The sequence below is a fragment of the Benincasa hispida genome, chromosome 10 (genome assembly GCF_009727055.1).
Source record: "Benincasa hispida cultivar B227 chromosome 10, ASM972705v1, whole genome shotgun sequence".
Classification (NCBI taxonomy): domain Eukaryota; kingdom Viridiplantae; phylum Streptophyta; class Magnoliopsida; order Cucurbitales; family Cucurbitaceae; genus Benincasa; species Benincasa hispida.
The window spans coordinates 61,975,427-61,998,147 of record NC_052358.1 but is presented as its reverse complement, the minus strand read 5'-3'; the positions used below and the strand labels follow the sequence as shown (position 1 = coordinate 61,998,147).

Genomic DNA, 22,721 nt, shown 5'->3' with positions numbered 1-22,721 from the left:
ACCTTCCCAAGCCTAGATCCTGTCCATAGACTACCCTCCCGATTATCTCTAATGGACGAATGAAGCATACATAATACAAGATAATTGCATAGAATGAAGATTCCCAGTTGTGCAAGCTAAATGCTTCTCAACCCATTCAACAGATTTACCTACTCATGCATAGAGAAGGAAATTCCATTTTTTATAAATAAGTCTGAGTACAAAATAACAATGGAACATAAAGGTAGAGAGTCTGGTAGCAATTCCTTACTGGCAAAGGCTTTTACACTGTCAATCTCTATTCGGTTCCAAAGATATTCCTGCTTCCACAGGCGTCAGCCCTCTCTCTGTTCTTGCAGCTTTCGACGCTCTCCTAAGCTTACCAGAATGATCCGTCTTACAACCTTCTTCTCTCGAATCCGCTGTAAAATGAAAGAAAATCTAAGAACAAGGCTAAAATATGAACATAACTGTGAACTCGTAAAGACTGCCGAACTGATTAACCTCTTTTCTGAAGGATGCCTCTGGTATTTATAGAACTTTCAGGGTGAAAGGCGGCTTCGCGACGCTTTAATTCCTGACTGATGCGCCGAATATTTGTCACCGAAAAGTTGAATGTACTTATTCGTTAGCGGCTTTCAACTTAATTCGGATTCGACTGTCATCAGCTTTCTATCTCATCGTGATTAATTATACCTTTCACCCAAATGCGCCCACCAAGTTGCGCTAACCAAGTTGCGGCAATCCTTCTTGGGCAAATGTTTGCTAACACAATCACCGCAAAGTCTTGTAGTAATGCTGCGCTTGACCAATGATTTCCTATGATCGCAATTTCCGCCTTGCGTCAACGCATTTTCTGCACAAAAATACAAATCAATTGTTCCTATGCAATGAACGCATGCGGCCGCAATATAATAAACTTAATGCTTTTTGGACGCAATCTAACACATTTTATTAACGCAATGTTTTAGAACTTAGCACTATGATAACGTGCATTTCTGCCCGTTATCACACCCCCAAATTTAAACAATGTTTATCCTCAAGCATAAACTAAAGACTTCCTTTAGCAAGTCGACCGCAATGTTCTTTTCCTAAATTTCTCAAGGATACTTCGTTCAAATCCTATGTACCAAAGCTTCCTTAAGTCTTATTCAAGTCTCCTCTTAAAATATTTCTAAGACCTAGGGACCACAAGCTTAACCTTAAAAGAGACTTTACTCACTTCCGGGACATCACATAATTTATTTCAAAGAGAAAAAAAAATTCACCGGGGTGTCAAATGTTTTTATCCTTGCATATTTCTTGACATTGTTATTTTTTTTTTCTGACCTTGCACTGATCCAAGTGTCTTACCTTCGTTTTGGCTTGCCCCCACGTGTGTCATGCGGACATCCAACTACGAGCAATGCGCTCTTCCTTAAACTGTCACACCTACTTGGCAGCAGAGTTGCGGTCATTTATTTATGCATTGATCCTGGTCACTTACTTTAGTTTTGGCTTGCCCCCACGTGTGTCATGCGGACATCCAACTACGGGTAAGTGCCTTTCACAACTTAACTCTTATCAACATGGGTTTCCCATTGCGTTGATAGTGGAGTTGTTATTGACAGTGGAGGTGTGAGACTTGCGGTTATCTTTTTATTCTATTTTTTTTTTCAAAATAGCAAGGTCGAAAATAAATACCTCACCCCCAAATTTAAAATGCAGCAATGTCCTCATTGCCAAAAGATTGAAATGAGTCATGCAATGTTCTTAGAAAGCTTCGTAAAAAGAGTTTGAAAGAAAACTAGCAAACCCCTAACTTCTAGAAATATTTCATGAGGTGACTATCTTAAAGTTAAGTTGACTCTAGTATGTATGAAAGACATAGAAGCATATTTTTCATCATTGAAATCATAATTGGCAAAGAGACAGAATGCGGTAACTTACTAAATTTATCCATGTCAAATGATTGCGGTAATCAAAGAGGATGCGGTGATAAAACTTTTAAAACCAAGATGCAATGCGATAGTGCAAAATTTGAAATAGAGGTAAGGAAGAACCCCCAAATTTGCGTTGTCGCCTGCATTGTATATTGGTGCATCCTTCTTTGCGGCGATCTCTCTTCTTTAGATTGTGGTGATGAAGTAAAATACATTGCTTCTTCATGAAATACCTCCGCAATCCTCTGCTTCGAACGTTGCATTAAAAACAATGAGAGGGTTAAGTGATTTTAAACAACACAAAATTCTTTTACCGCAATTTTTTTTTTTCAAAATGAAGTAGGAATAAGTAAAGTGTGGATAGATAAATGATGATTAAGGTGTTGAAGAAATGAGAGTTCAAGAACCAAACAAAGGAAACTCTAGAAGACTTACGCCCCAAATGATATTGCTTGCCAGCGCAGGGTTTCTCTACTTCGGGATTTTCAGATCCACAGAGGTACTTTCTGGTTGAAACCCACCCCCGCAATATGCTTAACTCGCTTTCCATTAACCTTAAATGTATGGCATCCATCCTCAGTGCTCCATTCCACCACACCATGTTGGAGTATTTCTTTAATGATGAAGGGTCCGGACCAGCGCGATTTTAATTTTCCCGAGAAAAGCCGGAGTCATGAGTTGAATAGTAAGACCCTCTGACCGACCTGGAGGTTCTTGCCTCATATGTGTTTGTCATGTCAGCGCTTGGTGCGCTCCTTGTAAATTTTTGCGTTTTCATATGCGTTAATCCTCCATTCTTCTAGCTCGACCAGTTTCATTTTTCATGCTTCTCCTGCTTTCTTCAAATCAAAGTTCAGCTTCTTTACTGCCCATAGTGGCTTATATTCCAGCTCTAGAGGTAAATGACACGCCTTACCAAATACCAACGCATATAGGGACATACTATTGGTGTTTGTGGAGAATGTTATATTTACGCAGTAGCTCCTTAACAGTATGATTGATAAAGTGTGACCCTTCATCACTTATGATGGCACGTGGGGTGCCAAAATGAGTGAAAATATTTTTCTTCAGGAATTGGGAGACTACCGTCGCATCGCTTGCGGTGCATGCCACTGCCTCTACCCACTTGGATACATAATCGACGGCTAACAAAATATAATGCTTACCATTCGAAGGAGGGAATGGTTCTATGAAATCAATCCCCCATACGTCAAATAATTCCAACTCCAAGATGGTGTTCATTGGCATTGCATGTTTCCATGAAATGTTATCGGTGCGCTGGCACCGATCACACTTCATTACATAGTCAGTTAAATCCGTAAACAATGTAGGCCAAAAGAATCCATTTTGTAAAGCCTTGGCTGCAGTGCGCTATCCTCCAAAGTGCCCACCATATGGTAAGTCATGGCATTGCAATAATATGCGTTGTTGAGCAGTATTTGGTACGCATAGTCGCAAGATCTGGTCTGCCCCATTTCTATACAGATTCGGCTCATCCCAGTAATAACGTCTACATTCATGTTTGAGCTTCCTCTGTTGGTGGTAGGTATAATCTTCCAGAAATTTTTCGCAAACCAAATAGTTGACTATGTCAGCATACCAAGGCAATTTTTCAATATGGAATAATTGCTCATCCGGGAATACCACACTCACCTCAGACTCATTGCGGTCAACCTCAGGATTTTCCAATCTGGACAAGTGATCTGCAACTTGATTCTTCGTCCCTTTTCGATCAATTATTTCTCTATCAAATTCTTGAAGGAGGAAAACCCATCTAATCAACCTTGGCTTTGCGTCCTTCTTTGTCATTAAGTACTTTATTGCCGAATGATCAGTATGGACGAGTATCTTTGTCTCCAGCAGATATGCTCGAAATTTTTCCAATGCAATAATTACCGCCAGAAGCTCTTTCTCTGTGGTGGTATAATTTGTCAGAGTAGAATTTAATGTTTTACTCGCATATGCGATGGGATGCAAGATTGTTTTTCTCTTTTGTGCCAAAGCTGCTCCCATCGCATACCCACTTGCATCGCACATTATTTCAAAAGGAAGTGTCCAGTCCAATGTAATCAATACGGGTGCGGTAATCAGCGCATTCTTCAATACTCTGAATGCGTTGAGGCAATTGTCGTCAAAATCGAATTTTCTATCAGTCTCCAATAACGCACTCAGTGGTCGTGCTATTTTCGAAAATCTTTGACAAAGCGTCTGTAGAATCCAACGTGCCCCAAGAAACTTCATACACCCTTCACGCTTGTTGGAGGTGGAAGTTTTTCAATTGCTTCGATTTTTGCTTTATCCACCTCCAACCCGTCCCGGGAAACCTTGTGCCCCAACACTATGCCCCAACACTATGCCATCCTTTACCATGAAATGGAATTTTTCCCAGTTAAACACCAGATTCGTCTCTTCGCATCTCTTCAGTATCTTCTCTAAGTTGGCTAGAAAGACTTCATAAGTTTTCCCATAAACAGAGAAGTCGTCCATAAATATTTCGACAGAGTTCTCAAGATAGTCTGAAAAGATGGCCATCATTCACCTTTGGAACGTGCTTGGTGCATTGCAAAGGTCGAACGGCATACGGCGAAAAGAGAGGTCCCATATGGACAGGTGAAAGTGGTCTTGTCTTGGTCTTATGAAGCTATCATAATCTGGTTGTACCCAGCATAACCATCCAGGAAGCAGTAAAAGTCATTTCCAGCTAGATGGTCTAGCATTTGATCAATTAATGGCTGAGGGAAATGATATTTCTTTGTGGCCGCATTCAGCTTGTGGTAGTCCATGTAAATGTGCCACCCAGTGACGGTTCTTTGCGGTATTAGTTCATTGATTTCGTTCGGGACTACCGTCATGCCTCTCTTTTTCGGCACACACTGCACAGGGCTGACCCATATGCTATCTACTATAGGATAGATGATGCCTGCATCGAACCATTTGATGATCTCCTTTTTAACGACCTCTTTCATCACAGAGTTGAGTCTGCGTTGATGTTCGATCATTGCCTTATGGTCTTCTTCAAGACGAATGTGATGCATATAGTACGCTGGGCTAATTCCTTGAATGTCGGCGAGCATCCAGCCAATTGCTCGCACATGTTTCCTCAGAATGCTCATCAACGCATTCTCCTGGTCTTCGTTAAGTGCAGAGGAAATAATAACTGGTAGAGGAAATAATAACTGGCAGCTTCTCATTCTGCCCCAAAAATGCATACTTTAAATGATTCGGTAGGGTCTTTAATTCCAGTGTTGGTGGTTCTACTAAGGATGGTTGTGTTTTTTTTCTGTCTTCTTTTTCTGTTGGCTCTTCTTCTTGGTTTGCGATCATCTCTTCTTCCTTGCTTGTTTTTTGTTATAATCACATTACAGGCAGCAATAGATGCGTTGGCATCCTCTTCTTCATTTTCTTCATCAAACTCTTATTCTTCAATCAAATTCTAGTCGTCGTCTGAGTCATGTAGGTCTTCTTCATCAGGAAACTTCATGGCACAAATTATGTTGAACTTGAGCTTCTATCCGTTGATGCTCAAAGTGATCTCCCCTTTATGCAGATCAATCTGGGCATGACCTGTTGATAAGAAAGATCGCCCCAAGATGATGGCCACGTCTTTGTCGGCCTCGTAATCCAAAATGATGAAGACGGCTGTTAGGATAAATTTATCAATGGTGATCAGCACGTCCTTCACCTTTCCCTCTGGATGCACCAGAGATCTATCGGCAAGTTGGAGAGTCACAATTGTGGGTACAAGTTGCCCCACATTCAGCTGCTTAAAGATTGACAGAGGAATCAAATTGTTACTGGCTCCAAGATCACACAAGGCTTGCCCAATGTACAGTCCTCCTATGGAGCAAGGTATAGTAAAGCTCCCAGGATCGCTCATCTTCGGTGGAATGATTGATTTCGAACTTTGCGTTAAAGCCATCGTGGCAAACTTACCAGCTCCACTCTTCTTGGTTACCATATCCTTCAGAAACTTTGCGTATGCAGGCATTTCCTCAATCGCTTCACTGAATGGAATATTAATATATAATTGTTTTAACATAGACAGAAAGCGTTGGTACTGTACCTCTTCATTCTTTTTCTTTCTTAGTCTCTGCAGGAAAGGTGGTAACTACACTTTCACGGTCCCCGTCTCAGTTGGCTTTGAGGTCGACGCAACCTCTGGCTCTATTGCTTCTTTTTCTCCTTCTTCTTCTTGTGTCACCGTAACTTCAGGTTCTGCCGCAATGGGAGCTGTCCGACTAAGCTCCTTCTTTTCTCCCTCCACAGTTTTCCCACTTCGCAATGTCACAACCTGACATTGCTCTTTACTTGATCCCCCCGGGTTGCGTGGGAGTTTTGTTGAAATCGGTAAAGCCTCTTGCGGTCTTTTCTTTAGCTCACTTGCAATCTGGTCTATCTATAACTCTAGATTGCAGATGGACGTAGCCTGACTTTTGATTCACCGTTTAGTTTTTCTCTATATATTGCTTCAATAGGCTTTCTAAGGAGGAAGATTGCGGTGGTTGCGAGATAATTGCTTGATTGCTTGTCTGACCGTTATTGCGTGGGAAGAATCCTGGTAGCCCCTCTTTTTGCGCCACAGATTGGAAGTTCCGTTGCTGATTCTTCCAAGCAAAATTGGGGTGGTTTCTCCACCCGGGGTTTTAGGTATTCAAAAAGGGATTATTTTTCACAAAGTAAAAAGACTGTGGATTCTGTGGGCATTCTTCCATCACGTGCCCATCACCGCAAGCCGCACACCTTGTAGTGTTTTGATTAATTGCGTTGATTTGCTCATTTTGCGGTATTGGGCTACTGATCGCAATTCCGTGAATTGAGTTCATCATTGTGGTCATCTAATTCTGTAGTGAAGTAATAGAACCATTACTTGCGTCGTTATTTTGATTCTTAGTCTTTGATCACTCTCCCTCCAATCTTCGTGGTTCTTAGAGATGTGATCCAAGATATTCTTAGCCTCGTCATACGTTTTGTCAAGCAGACCACCAGCGGCTGCCGCATTGGCAGTGGTCTGCGAAGCGGGATTCAAACCATGATAAAAGATTTTCATCTAAAGGCAATCTGGCAAACCATTGTGTGGACAGTCCCAGACCAACTTTTTAAACCTCACTCAGGCATCACTGAGCGATTCGTCCATGTCTTGTTCAAAATTTGTTATGAGTTTCCTTCGTCTAGCGTTCTCAGTAGGCAGAAAATATTTCTTCATAAATTTCTCTACGTCTTGTTCCCATGAAGTGATCTCTCCCGGCTCGAGAGAATACGCCCATTTCCTTGCCTGATCACAAAGAGAAAATGGGAACAAAGTTAGTCGGAACTTTCTTCGATAGAGATGTTCAAGAACAAAAAAGTATTACAGATTTCGATAAAGCATTGGAGGTGGGCATGCTGGTCCCTTGCCACGCCGGCCTCTGAATTGTCCTGCAGTCTGGATCATCTGCAGCATCACCAGTTTCATTTTGGATCTACTTCCATCGAGGGCAGGACCTCATGATTCCTGGAGAAAAATCATAGAGGTTTGGCAATGCATAGTCCCTAATGGGTCTATTGCGATTGTTAGCCAGAAGGATTGGATTCGTCATGACGTTGTTTTCGTTTAGTTGCTCCATTTCCAGGCTGCTCCGCCATCTCTTCTTTATCTGACTGTGATTGTTGGTGGTTGATAACTTGTAGAAATACAAGTTATTTATTACTGCTTTTATTCAGATATTGCGGTCAAGAAGAGAAAATATGCGTTGATTGTATGAAAATTAGCTCAGAAATAAAATGATTATAAATTATCGCAAAACACCCACTAACACCATTAAGATGGTAGAATAGGATATTTTTACTCTATTTTGCAGGAAACCAAGTCACCGCTTGCGATCAAGGCTCAACGAGAAACTGAACAACGCATCTCTATCACATTGTGCCCATCAAATCAATACTGAAAAACGATTAACGCAACGACGACACAATGCGACAGTCGATCTCGAGCTGAATTTCAACCGCATGCGGTAATAAAATCAACACCGCATGCGAGCAACCGATCGAAAGATGCAAATGAGCAACGCAAAGGCAGAGGATTACGACACGTGTACAACTAATCGTTGTGCAAATTTGACGGTCTGATTGCATAATAGAAGGAATATTTATTCCTCCATCTTTGGAATTTCCATAACAATAAGTGGGGTCCACAAGCCAAGAATCAAAGTTGTTCACCTAGAAATACCCCCATAGAATTCAGAAAAGATATACTTAATACGGGGTGATTGATAAGAGGCTATCGAGAGAGAGCGGATCTGAGTACTGATCGGAAGAAATCTGGGAAGAGAAGAGACAAGGCCCAGAGGTGAGTCTCAGTGTAATTCTGCCAAAACCCCGCCGAGAAGCTCTGTAATTAGATTCCTTCTACTGGTTGAGCAAGCCTGAGAGGGAAGCTCATCCATTCATTCACTCCATCGACAACAGCAAGCAATTTTCCATTCCAGATCTATGCCAACACGTTGGCGCTTATTTGTATTTGTTTCTAACTCTATTTCATCAATTGTATTCCATTGTCTTATTCTCTTCATTCACAACCATGTATCAGACGCTAAATAGTATTATTGAATGTCTTGATCATTTCCATTTCCACTTGTTTGTCTATTTCCGTTCCTCCCTAAATCATTTTCTCCATGATGTTTTCTTAATCCCTTGGTGATTAATATGAACTAAACAAGTAACTTAATCTGTGCTAAAGAATTAAAGATGTTTAGCTAAAGCATACTAGACGACATCTTCACGTGTGAGAACAGAAGTGAAGATGTCATTCTGATCTGTCGAGAGAAGGTTAGAAGAATGCATTAACTAAAGCAAGAAGTACTTCTAGAGATTGAAGCAACCTTGCGTTCATTACGTTTGTCCCTGTATCACCATAGAGATGTGAGAATGCGGCCGATCATCGAGAGGTGTACGTCAAGGAAAAAGTGGAACCGTATTTGTACTAATTATCTTTTCTCTTTCTATTTTACACATAAGACTTGCCACCGCATAACACGATCTTTGTATATTCTTCACAATCAGACTCAACCTTGGTATCTTGTATCATGAAACCTGTATCTTGTATCATCATAACTTAGGTTCATTTTATCGTAGCTTAGGTTCATTTTATCGCACTTTTCCTTTACTACAATTTACTTTATTATCGCATTTTATCGCTTACCTTTACTTTATCGCATTTTCAATTACTCAAACAATCCTTGTGTTCGACCTCGGATCACACCAAGAAACTTGCGGTGGAATTATACTTGGTTCCAATGCAAGGAAACTTGTGACAACACATAGTATACTACTAGATTCTCATAAATAACGCATATCTAGAAGTAGTATCGCATACAAATAATAAAGTCATCATTCAACCTTGCGTGCATCATTGTATGACTTAAAAATTTGCGTTATAAGTTTATAGACTTGTAGTTTATAGATTCACATTTTTTGTTTATAGCAGTCTCTTAGTCTCCATCTGAATGTCCTCACAATCTCCATGTTGTAATTCGCTAGAGATTAAGAGTCTGCAAAGAATTCAGAAAAATTACCATTAGCGAAGCCCCCGGCAACGGCGCCAAAAACTTGATGCGTTATTTTATGAAGTAAAATTATGGATGATATACGATGGTGAAATTGCGTTGAGCACTCAAGTTTCCTCGAAGGAATCCAAGTGTAAATTGCACTAAGTTTCCTGGTAAGTCCAAGGTCGAACTCAGGAACTTGTGAAAACAGGTTGCGGTGGTAATTTTTATGAAAACTTTGCGGTAACCAAATAAGTCAATAGTTGTTGAGGTTGTTGTTTGCGGTGATAAAAAATAAATAAATGCGGCGAATTTGAGAAAAATTCGGATTATGTGATAGATGCACTGAGTATGCGGATGAATGGGTTGAGAAGGTCTTTTGCTAGCGTTACCTGGGAATACGTCAAACTATGCGATCATGCTACAACCATGCACAGCAAGTCATTTTCCAATGCAAATGCGATGCTCCTAAATCTAGGACGCATGTGTTGAATGCAAAAGTGTCCATAGAGCTTATTCCTAAGTCTTTACTCTTGTCCTATGCGATGATGAAAGATGCATAAATGCAAGGTGACCGCACACAATCATATCCTATCTCTAGGACGTATGCGATGCGTTAATAGCAAATAGTGCTTATTCCTAAGCTCCTATCTCTTGATTATGCGTTATAATCTGACTCTTTCGAGCCTAGATTCTAACCTGACTTTTCCAAGCCTAGATCCTGTCCATAGACTACCCTTCCGAGTATCTCTAATGGACGAATGAAGCATACATAATACAAGATAATCGCATAGAATGAAGATTCCCAGTTGTGCAAGCTAAATGCTTCTCAACCCATTCAATAGATTTAGCTACTCATGCGTAAATAACAGAAAGTAAACAGATATAGAGAAGAAAATTCCATTTTTTATAAATGAGTTTGAGTACAAAATAAAAATGGAAGATAAAGATAGAGAGCCTGGTAGCAATTCCTTGCTGACCGAGGCTTTTACACTGTCAATCTCTATTCGGTTCCAAAGATATTCCTGCTTCCGCAAGCGTCGACCCTCTCTCTGTTTTGGCAACTTTCGACGCTCTCCCAAGTTTACCGGAACGATCCGTTGTACAACCTTCTTCTCTCGCGTCTGCCGTAAAATGAAAGAAAATCTAAGAACAAGGCTAAACTATGAACATAACGGTGAACTCGTAAAGACTGCTGAATTGATTAACCCCTTTTCTGAAGGATGCCTCTGGTATTTATAGAACTTCCAAGGTGAAAGGCGGCTTCGCTCTCATGATTTTGCAGATGGGACGGCTTTAATTCCTGACTGATGCGCCGAATATTTGTCACCGAAAAGCTGAATGTACTTGTTCGTTAGCAGCTGTCAACTTAATTCGGATTCGACTGTCATCAGCTTTCTGTCCCATCGTGATTAATTATACCTTTCACTCAGATGCGCCCATCAAGTTACGCTGACCAAGTTCCGACAATCCTTCTTGGGCAAATGTTTGCAAACACAATCACCACAAAGCCTTATGGTAATGCTACGCTCGACCAATGATTTCCTATGATCGCAATTTCCGCCTTGCGTCAATGCATTTTTTGCACAAAAATACAAAAACCAATTGTTCCTATGCAATGAACGCATGCGGCCGCAATATAATAAACTTAATGATTTTTTGACGCAATCTAACACATTTTATGAACACAAGTCAACATTGTTTAAGAACATAGCACTATGATAACGTGCATTTCCGCCCGTTATCATAATCATATTTGCAAACTCAGGAAGTCCTTATATGGGTTGAAGCAATCTCCTAGGCCATGGGTTGACAGGTTCACAGTGTTTGTTAAGTCCTAAGGGTTTGTTCAAGGTCATTCTAATCATACATTGTTTACCAAAAAAAATAACCTTTAGGGAAGATTGTTGTATTGGTGGTGTATGTTGATGACATCATTTTATCAGGAGATGACACGACAGAAATTGTTAAGCTGAAACAAAGGATGGTAGGCGAAAATGAAATCAAGGATCTTGGTAGTCTAAGGTATTTTCTCGGGATGGAAGTGGCGAGATCAAAAGCAGGAATATCTGTATTTCAACGGAAATACACTCTGGACTTGTTGAAGGAAACAGGAATGACTGGATGCAACCCATTGACACTCCTATTGAGGTCAATGGCAAACTGAAAGCATTTCGGAAGGAGTTCCTGTGAATAAGGAGAGGTATCAACGCCTGGTGGGAAAACTGATTTACTTATCTCATACTAGGCCTGACATCTCCTATGCTATGAGTGTGATAAGTCAGTTCATGCAGAATCCGTATGAAAAGCACATGGAAGCCGTGACTTGAATTTTGAAATACCTGAAGTCCACTCCTAGGAAGGGCTTAGTGTTCAGAAAATATGACATATGGAGCATCGAGGCATATACTGACTCAGATCTGTCTCTTATACACATCTAGATGTGTATAAGAGACCACGGGGTTATCTGTATTCCCTATGTACCTTCAGTCCAACAGGTTACAGATGTACTTACCAAAGGGTTACCGAGACAGACGTTTGACGCTTGTGTTAGCAAGTTGGGTCTTGCCGATATCTACGCCCCAACTTGAGGGGGAGTGTTGAAATTGAATTAGCCCTAAGGGAATTTTTATAGTTTATTCTATATTTACTAAATTAGGGTTTCCCCTCATCCTATTTGTATCTGAGGTTGAGGACTCTTGTAAGCATGACATTAAAAATAATAAAACCTTTTCTATCGTGATTTTTCTTTCCTGAATTAGGATTTTCCACGTAAACCTTATGTCGTTTCTTTCCTTTCTATTTCAATAGAAACAATTTTAATGTTAACTCTCCCATTCCTTTCTTTTTCTATCTTTTTTGGGAGGGGTGTTAAATTACTTTTAGAAAATTTAATTTTTATAGCTTCATGCTCTGTACTTTGTTGCTTATCTTTCATTTGTTGTTTTCTTCTAATTCCTTCAAAGTACTTTACTTTTTCCTTTGTCTCTGCTCCCCATCTCATCATCATTCATAACATACATACATACTTGTAGGTGGTAGCAGCAGAAGCCAACGCTAGGGAAGGGGAGAAGATGTAGTACATCCCCCTTAAGTATATGTTTAATAAAGATATTTTTCGTTCTGCATTCGGTTGCATTTTTCAAAGGTGTTCTTAAAATCAATTTTCTATAGGATGAGTTTAGCATATATTTAACTATTTACATTTTTGTTTCATCAACGCTTCAAGGAGACGACTCTTTAAAGGATGCCCATTGTTCTTTCAGCCTTAAACCAGATTACCTATAGCTTGAAGAGGTTGGATTTTCAAGTTTGAACTTGTTCGAACACTTACCAACAACGTTTTCCTTCTTTTGGTGCGTTCCGATAAGGACTTACTCCTTTTTTCTCTTTAGCTTTGAGTTACCCACCTCGTAATAGTTTCAAATCTACAGGTTTAGGCCCTTCAAACTCCGGCAAACACTTTCTAGCTTGCACTTGATTCTGTTCGGTGAAGTTAGGTGAGTATTGGTACATCTTGCCTCTTTTGCAAACAATTGAAGTGTTGTATCTTAAGTTCTAACCTTTAGGAACCTTTTGTTTGCAGTTTCAAACTAATTTGATCACATCTAATTACCAATCAACAATCATTTGGGCTCGTTTGGTGAAGTTATGTAGGTAACAACAAGTTTTAGACTCAATTAAAGTGTTTGATGTTGTTGTGGTGTTTAACATGAGTGGAGTGTTTTGATGTATCCTGCATTGATAGGTGTTTAACAAGGCTGTTGAGTTTCGAGCTTCTTTAAGTTTGTATCTCTTGAACTATTTTGTTTTAATAATTAGAACTTCTTTTTTAGTAAAAAAGCTTTTGTCTTGGTTGATGAATCGATTGATTGTTTTATGTTAAAGTACAATATTTTTTTCACATAATTCATTGGCTCTACTTTGTATTTCAATTATTGATTGTAAATGTAGAGCTATTCTTCAACAAGTTGGTCTATATTTTTTTTGGAGGCACTGTATAGACTTAAAAGTTCACTGTTTTAATATTTTTCTCTTTTTGTTTGTAGATTTCAATGAGTTGAGGATAACATCCGATGAAACTTTGACTTTGGAGTTACTTAGGAGTATTGTGGTGCTTAAAGGAGGGTGTAATCTCTCTTTTTTATTATTACATATGTTTTGTGTTTTATGATAAGGATCATAAATCATTTTTTGATATTAAGTATATTGTGTCCAAATGAGTTTTTATTCACTTGTTGGGAGAGAGAGTTTGCAACTTTTGAATTATTCATGAGGTTGTTAATGTTGTAATATTGAAAGTATTAATATAGAGTTGTAATTTTGGAATTATTCATATAAATGAAGTGTAGTAACATTGTAGACATAAAATTGTGAATATATATTATTTGTTTATATGGTTGAAAAGGTTGGAAATGTGTGTGTTGTTTATTTGATTGATGACTATTGTTTGTCTTATCTATATCAATGCGATTGTTAGACATCAAAACAGGAGGAATTATATAGGTAATTTCTAATAGTATAATTTTCTTTTTTTTTAAAAAAAAAAACAAACTTGACAAGTAAAATGTATCATGTATTAATTAAGTTATTAGTTTTTTTTGTTTTAAGAAAAAATTACATTTTCCAAATAAAAACGGTCAAGTTATGAAAGTTTTGATTCATAATAAATGTCAAGAACGTAGATACTTGACATTTAAAATAAGTCAACAGAAGCTTGACGCTTCTAGACAGTTAAAAAATTTCTCCTATTCTTGACATGTGATTACTTAACGTTTTTAAAAACATTAGTAACACTGATACTTGACTACGAAAAAACGTCAAGTAATATTGTTTTTGTAGTAGTGAAGCTATGCTAACTTGACTCTGATACCACTTGCTGAAAAAATTGGCACAAAAGGAAGAGAAACAATCTCTTTTGAAAAAATAGACTTTAATTTAGAAATATACAAGGATGAACGCTTAGAAATTACTCTTTCACTCTTAAGATACTCACTCACTATTCTAGCTTTGGAGCCCAAGTAAAAGGATTTTTCTACGCTATTCTTGGATCCTACAAATATTCTAAATATTTAGATTATGCTTATCTAAATGAATTATCTAGAATTCCTTGAATCTAAGAAAAATCTAGGATATTTATAGATTTTTTACTTTAAAATATTTATTTTATATATTACAACATGCCTCTAGAAAAAAAAAATTTAATTTACATTTTGATGTCAAATAATAGACATTTCAAGAATCTTCTAGACTAGTTAGTGTTGTTATATATATATTTAGCGGAAGTGACGAACATTAGTTGTCAATTTCAGTGCATTGGATGTTCAAGTTTGATGGACATGAACATATTTTCTTAGAAAATAACAGATTGTTTAAAGTTTTTTTTTTTTTTTTTTTTTTTTTTGTTCGGAACAAAGTTTGGTAATTTTTTAAAGGGTAGCATTAATATTTTTTTCTTCACTTTTCAAGGGGTATTAATTAGCCATTTTATAGAGCTCTCTCCTTGTTAAATTTTCGTGCATGCATAGTAATGCTTATGGTCTGTTCTACAAAAGTCGAATCGTTTCAAAGTTTTGGATTTATTTGAAACTTTTGTTGTTCTATCGTTTAGACAATTTATTTTTTTCAGATCATTGTTACTAGGGGATTATGGAAAATCCTAAAATCAAGGGTCATGATCTCGAATATACTTTGCTTTTTAAGCTTTTGATTCATCATTCGAGAGTGAGAATCACCCATCTTTGCATGTGTTGCATACTTGAGAAAGATCATATAAAAACACATTGATTCGACTACAAAAAGTTTGAGAATTTCATTTTATTAATATAGAGAACTTACATAATCTTATTGATTTTGGCTTACAAAATATGCCTCGGTCTTATGAACGATAACTTTAACAATGTTTGATTTACAACCACAAGAAGATACATTATGTGGCTTATGCATAATTTAGCAATTATGCTAAAAAGTTCAACAAGACAATTGATTTTCTATGAATTAACAACACTTCCAAATTTACTAAAATGATATTGAGTGACATTGGTATTATTTAAATAACCTTTGGAAATCATTCACTATATGGATTAATGGAAATTGGTCGAATAAGTAGAGACATTACACGATCTTTTGTTTCTTCATTTGCTATGCCATGTCCATCCCCGTATTGATACATGCATTGAGCCATTCTAGCAAGATTCTTAGCTCTCTCGATGAACACTCGAGGGATGATTGAATTCTCGAGTTCAATCTTATTTAGCTTCTTCCATGTCTCATCAATCAAATGTGTTATATGTTTACGAGCGTTACTCTCTGAGGCTTCCGTATCATTCATGTAACATTGTATTGATTTTGGAACATCACCTCTTTCTAATTCATCCTGAATAAAGTTTATCCATCATAATATATTAGTTAATAAAAATTTCATACTGTCAAACGAATGAACGGTAATATATACCGAGTATTTTGTTAATTTAACTCAAGCACATACTTACTCATATAGCTTTTTTAATCAAATATATCACGTGAAGAAGAGATATTATATAGTTCACATACCGATGATGTTCCTAAATCATCAGCAAGTCGCAAAATTGTTGATGAACAACGAATCATATCAACATATTGTTTGAAGCTCTCCATATCTTTGATTGTTGGAGATGTCACAAAAACATAGGCATGAACTAATATAACAGGTCCTGATATTGAAATCCATCCATTATCTAAATATTCTTTCAATGTTGGCTTATAACCAGTGTGATACCATGTTGCCTCCAACATATAGGTTTTGCACAAATCTACCCACTGTAAAATTGAAATGGAAAATTGTCATGGGGTAGCAAACAAAAAAAAAAAAAAACAAAAAGCAAATCTAGCGATGGTTTTCAAAAATTGCAAATATAGAAAAAAAAATTAATTCTCGATTTCTTTATTATTCCAATTTTGCCTTCGTTTATGTATCAACAGGTACATATGATATACTTTATATTTTGGTATACGAAGCAACTGATTTACATTAAGTATATCATTTATACAACTAATATATCAAAACTTTAATCATCTTGTTATTGTGGCCATTATTTGTTCGATTATGGTAAATATTATTTTTATTATTTTTGTTTTCATATAGAGTTATTTTTATTTGATTAGTTTAATTTTGATAGTCTGATTTGAGTTTTGAATTATGTTTTTAGAATTGATTTTGTGCTATATATCTTAGTTGAATTAATCTTGTTATAATTGATATACAAAATATAAATTATAATAGTTAGTTTGTTATATTTTTAAAATTTTGATATGAATTTGATTGTATATAAGTTACATTTATTTTAGAATATCAATTGTTTAACATATATGTTTCATATTTCATATATAAGTTGATTAATATACATAATTAGAGAAAATAAACCTATCAATGATATTGTTGATATGCTAAATATGAATATCATTCAGAATGATACTTAAAGTATAACATTGGTATTTCAATCGTACATTAATACTAATTCAAAATGAATTTTAAGTAGATTATTAGTGTATCAATAATATATCATAACTAATTCAAACTACAATACAAAGTATTACACTAGTGTATTAATAGTTTATCAATAATCAATAAAAATACATTTAAAATATAACATTGATGTATCAATAGTACATCAATAGCCATTAAAAATTCATTTCAAATACATAATTAGTGTATCAAAAGTATATCAAACTCATTCTAAATCCATTATTTTAAGTATAATATTGGTATATCAATGGTATATCAATACTCAAAATTCAAAATGTAATTCAAGTAAATTCAATAGTTTATCAGTAATATATTAGCATTCATTCAAAATTCAATTTCAGATATATTATTAGTGAATTAGTAGTTTATAAGCACTAATTCAAAATCCATTCAACATATAAAATAATTTATCAGTATTATATCAATACTCATTAAAAAATAATTACAATTCTATTATTAGTGTAACAGTAGTATATCAATAATTATTCTAAATGAAATTTCAAATATAATATCGATGAATTAGTGTTATATCAACATTAATTTAAAATTCATTTCAAGTGTAATATTGGTATATCAATAGTATATCAGTTGTATTTTTTAAAAATACATTGTTTTCAAGTATATTAGTAATATTAACATCTATTCATAATTCAATTTCAAGTGTACATTAATGTATCAATAATTTATCAACATTCATTCAAAATGATTACCAGCAGATGCATTGAATCCTTATAAGTTAGTGATAATGTATTAGGAAAATAATCACTCTAAAAAGAATAAAGATTCAATTAAGTCCATGAATAATAGCAATTGTAAACACACTTGTGAATATATTAATATATTAATAAATAAGTTATATGAATGGTAAATTTGGTACATCAATTATATAATTTATATACTTTTATAATTGATACGTTAGTCAAATATCCGTTATATTAATAAATGTGAATATACCCGTTGACTGATATATCATATATAAAGTATATCAGATATATTACTAATATACATGTTGATACACCAATAACAATAAAATGGAATAATAAAAAAGAAAATCAGGTCTAGTGTTTTTTTTTTTTTTTTTTTTTTTTTTTACAGTTGGAAATTTTGAAAAGTCGTTGCTAAATTTAAGATTTTTGTTATTTTTGGTGTTATTCTTGCAATTACCCAAATGAAATTAAACGATGATCTTGGATGATGTCAATCAAATGCAAAGAAAACAAAATGTTTAATATAAATTAACTTCTTACCGCTTTCTTAAGGTATTGGATGACATTGATTCCTTTGTCTCTTAGTATATCAAAAGCCATCTCATTTATAGAGTTGTGAAGACCAAGAAAACATATTTTCATATAGTCAGGAAGCTGATCTAATGCAGCAACATCCCACCTAAAACCACAATTTTCAATGTAATATAATATTAATGAATTTTTAGATTCAAATTTTGAAAATAGAAAAATTTAAAATAATAAAACTGTTGAAAATATTTTTCACGTATAACAAAATGTTACTGTCTATCAACGATAGATCGTGATAGACATCTAGTAGTATATGATACATAGTGACATTTTACTATATTTATAGATAAGTTGATACATTTAATTTTATTATAAAGCAGCTCAAAAAGAAAACTATAACATACATGCAAAATTTTGGACCCTAAAAAGGTATTATATATTTGAATAATATATATTTCCTATAACTTTATAAAAAATATTTGGGTGAACTCAGTCCAAACATATTCGAAGAGGAATAAAATATGATTCTTAAAATAAAGTAAATAAGTGTTTGATAAATTTCAAACTTAAAAGTCAAAAAATAAAAATAAAATAGAAATTTTAGGTCTCATTTGGTAATCATTTCGTTTTTTTTTTTTTGAAAATTATGTTTATTTCCTCCCAATTTCTTACATGATCAACTATAATGGTTGAATTCTTAACCAAATTTAAAAAACAAAAATAAATTTTTAAAAACTACTTTTTTTAGTTTTCAAAATTTGGTTTGATGTTTTCAACCATGGGTAAAAGATAGATAACAAATGAAGAAATTTTGAGATGAAAATAGTGCCTATAAATTTAATTTTTTTAAAATAAAAAAAAAAACGAAACAGTTATTAAACGAGACCTTAATATTTAGGAAGAGAGGGTATGAAATTTTGATAGAAAGTTAATCTTAAAGGCCACTCTTGTTATAAAGTATTGTTTTGGACCTTTTCCATGTGTGATAGAATTATTGATTACTTACCTCTCAACTGCATCAGTAAAGAGTTGAAGCTCATCTAATGTACCATAGACATCATAAACATCATCTATTGTTGTTATGAATACATTGATTTTTGTGGCCATTCTTCTATAATATGAGAATTCAGGTTCAAATCCAAAACCAACTGTCCAAAAGAAATTTTCCATTATTCTATCTCTTGCAAACTTCAACTTTTCACCAAGTCCACTGCCCTTCCACCAACTGTTCATATACAATAATGTAGGTTAAAATTGTAAAAGTATTGATATAATTAAATTTTGCGTAACATATCCATTTAAAATTTTGTATTGATTGTTGATTTGTACCATGACATCATGCCTTATTTTCGATTTTCATTTGTTTCTCTCTCCATATATATACATACTTATAATGTTTTAATATTTTAGGGATAATAATTAAATGTATATCAACATTTTTAAAGAAGTATAAATATAGTAAAATTTATCAGTTCGCTAGATAAACTCTTATTAGTAATAGACTCTATTATTGATAGATTTCTATTAATGATAGATTCTATTGTTGATAGACTACTATTAATGTTATAGTCTATCATTGAGAGACTCTGATAGTTACGTCTAAATTTTGTTATATATATATTTGTAAATTCTTTTGTATTGTGTTATATCTACAAATATTTTGATCTAATTTTTGTATTTACAATTGGCCCTCAATTATAAGCATGTTGGACCCACTTGTTGAAAAAATCAAATTATGGCGTGAATGGAAAATCTAGATTAGAGTTAGTCAGTTCAATGTTGAAAATCTCACATTATGAAGATGGAGAGACTTCACAATTTTTAAAAGATACATGGGTTACTCCTCTTGCTTTGAAATAGAATTTCATGTTTCTCTGTTACGGAGTAGATCATATAATTAGAATCTGGTTCAAGAATGACGATCGATATATAATCCATTATATTAAATGTGAAAATTGATTTGACCTTTAGATATTCATTGTCTAAACGATGAGATTTGACCCTCAAAAGCAAGATGGAATGTAAAGAATCGATATGGTATTGATACAAATAAATCTTATGAATACTCTACATAGGTTTGTAAGTAGTATTACCTTGATGCATATTTCAAATCTTGTTGGTGGATAGATTGGACCCTATTGAAATCAAGTTTAGCAAATTCAAGAAGAATAGGATTCATGTCCACTTTTCTCTCGTAGATATCAATGAACCATCTTGTTTCTAATCTTGGCATTCTCCAATGTAAAGGAAGTTCCAACGCATGTCTAATAATGGCTGCTTCATTTTCATCCTTGCTTGATCTCATATATTTTTCTAAATACTTTATTGTAAAATGTTTTGCCTTCTCTAAAATATTCTCACCTTCTATACATAAAAATGAAGCTTCATATAAACCTAATATTCCACTTAAATCCTCGGACAAATGTGAGTTGAAACTTTTCGTCTCATCTGAGAAGAAGTTATTGAAAACATCTGCTAGTAAAATACAAATATTTGTTAAATATTAAAAAAATATGCATATTATCTAATGCATGCAACATGACCATAGTATATATGAAATTTTACGTCCATACATTTTCACATGTCAAATGGATTCGATATTGAACGTAAAATATAATAAGGTATTAAAAACATCTACCATTAACATACAAATATTGTTAAACATCGATACATATGCATTATGTAATGCAACATGACTATAGTACTAAATTAAATTAAATCTATACTAAAATATTTATATTTTTACACCTATATATTTCGACACATGTTAATCCAAATCAATGTAATATATGAAGTGAATCGACATTTTCATGAGTTATGATCTAAACTTATACCTGTCACCTCCATCTTTTTTAAGTAAAATATCCAAAAACAAGTTTTATAGCCTAAAAGAATGGCACTTTTTTTATTAATATAGAAACTGGTGGTGATGCATATATTTGATTAAAAAATGTAAGAAAAAAAAAAAAAAAGCAATTGTTTGAAAAATAGCGTACATAAATACCTTGTGAAAGATTGAATCCATGTTGTCTTAAGAGTCTAAATTCAAGTGAGGTTGCATAGAGATTGTTGTTTTTCCAATCATCACTTTTATAGCTCTTCTCATATGTTATTTTTAACACATCCTTAATCTCATTCTGAAAATGGTATGAGATACCAAGTCGTTGTAAGGTATCAATAAGCTCAAGTTGCTTTAGAGGATCGTCAATTATTTTGTTCAAGATGATCTTTACCTCTCCCTTCAACTGATTGAACCGTCCTACATATATTTCTTCCTGGACACAACATACATTCAAGTAATCCCAATTATTTTCAAAATTAAATTTGTTAAAACGTGTTACATTACTATTTGATTTTTTATTTTTGAAAATTATGATTTGTTATCTCTTTTCTACTCTAATATTTCGAAAACCATGTCAAGCTTAGAAAACTAAAAATGAAAAAAGTTTTTAAAATATTGTCTTGTGATTATAAGTTGACTAAAAATTTTAGTATCTCAAACAGTGAAACCCATAATTTGAAGATTGAGAGTAATCAAACATAAATTTAAAAATAAAAAACTTCAAAACAAATTCATTATCGAAAGGATTCTAAACAATCAATTTAAAGATTTTCATCATTCATACCGTAAATTCACTTCTCAATGATTGAATGAACTCGTGTTTCCAAATAGGAAGTCGGTAATTTCCCGACCGTCGTATAATAGTCTGATTACACATTCTTGTAGTGTTGATAACGTTAATGGTACGAGGGACACATGGAAGATTAAGATTAAAAGAGACTTGTTGTTGGATGAAAGAACTCGGAAATGAAGTGAAAAATTGGTGAAGAGCCATTGACAAAGAAGAATGAAGAGTTGTGTGTTGATATTTAAAGTCAAACTTTCTTGGTTGATTTGATAGTTGTAATTATATGATGAAAAGGCCTAAATTATATAGATGATTCAAACATTGCTTTGTTCTTCCACAGAAGAATTATTTATTTACAACCATTGTTGTTAGATTTTATGTTGGTACATTATTTTATTTCTTTTATTATTTTATTACCAATTCACTTTTCAAAATGACATGTAATGTTTTTTTTTTTTTTTTTTTAAATTCTTCATTCTGCAACTGGCTAAATTTATTAATAATAATTTTAAAAAAACATACACACTTGCTATATTTATATCGCTTCTTCTTTTTTTTTCTTCTTATTTTGTCGTCAATATATTTATTAATAATAATTATTTAATAAAGCATACACACTTTGCTATAAAAGGATAAAACATAATCATTGTTGAATTTTAAATTCGTAAATCATAATTACTGCCTTAGGAAATGACTCCATCATATCATAAATTTGTCTATTTTTCGTTAATATTAAGAATTATTTCCACGGGTTAAGTTATTGTTTGGGTTAAGTTGAGTGGGTTCTTTGTTTTCTTTTTCTTTTTTCTTTTTAATCTTTTTCTCTTTCCAAATAGTAATGAACCTTTTGTGTTAGTTGCATACATTAGATAGAAATGACCGAGTGTTTCAAAAATAAATATAAATGAAAAATCTAAGAAATCGCACTC

The 22,721-nt window shown here is 34.2% G+C and overlaps 1 protein-coding gene across 1 annotated transcript; it reads right to left on the bottom strand.

Moving 5' to 3' along the window:
• Positions 1-15,491: 15,491 nt before the first annotated feature.
• LOC120089316 (terpene synthase 10-like) lies at positions 15,492-21,999 on the bottom strand. The gene is made up of 7 exons (XM_039046750.1): positions 21,790-21,999; positions 21,168-21,438; positions 20,257-20,635; positions 19,170-19,388; positions 18,176-18,314; positions 15,977-16,222; positions 15,492-15,800 (listed from the first exon to the last, which is right to left on the bottom strand). Exons 1-7 carry the CDS (start codon positions 21,997-21,999, stop codon positions 15,492-15,494), a joined length of 1,773 nt encoding a protein of 590 aa, XP_038902678.1.
• Positions 22,000-22,721: the final 722 nt, after the last annotated feature.

Bases quoted from the DNA above. Each gene is read 5' to 3' on its own strand.
- LOC120089316 (XM_039046750.1), bottom strand. From the start codon at position 21,999: ATGGCTCTTCACCAATTTTTCACTTCATTTCCGAGTTCTTTCATCCAA. The intron at 20,636-21,167 runs GTATTTATGTAC...TTTTACTAGCAG, and splicing joins TGGATTCAATCTTTCACAAG to ATGTTTTCAATAACTTCTTC. The intron at 19,389-20,256 runs GTAATACTACTT...GTATATGAACAG, and splicing joins GATTTGAAATATGCATCAAG to TTGGTGGAAGGGCAGTGGAC.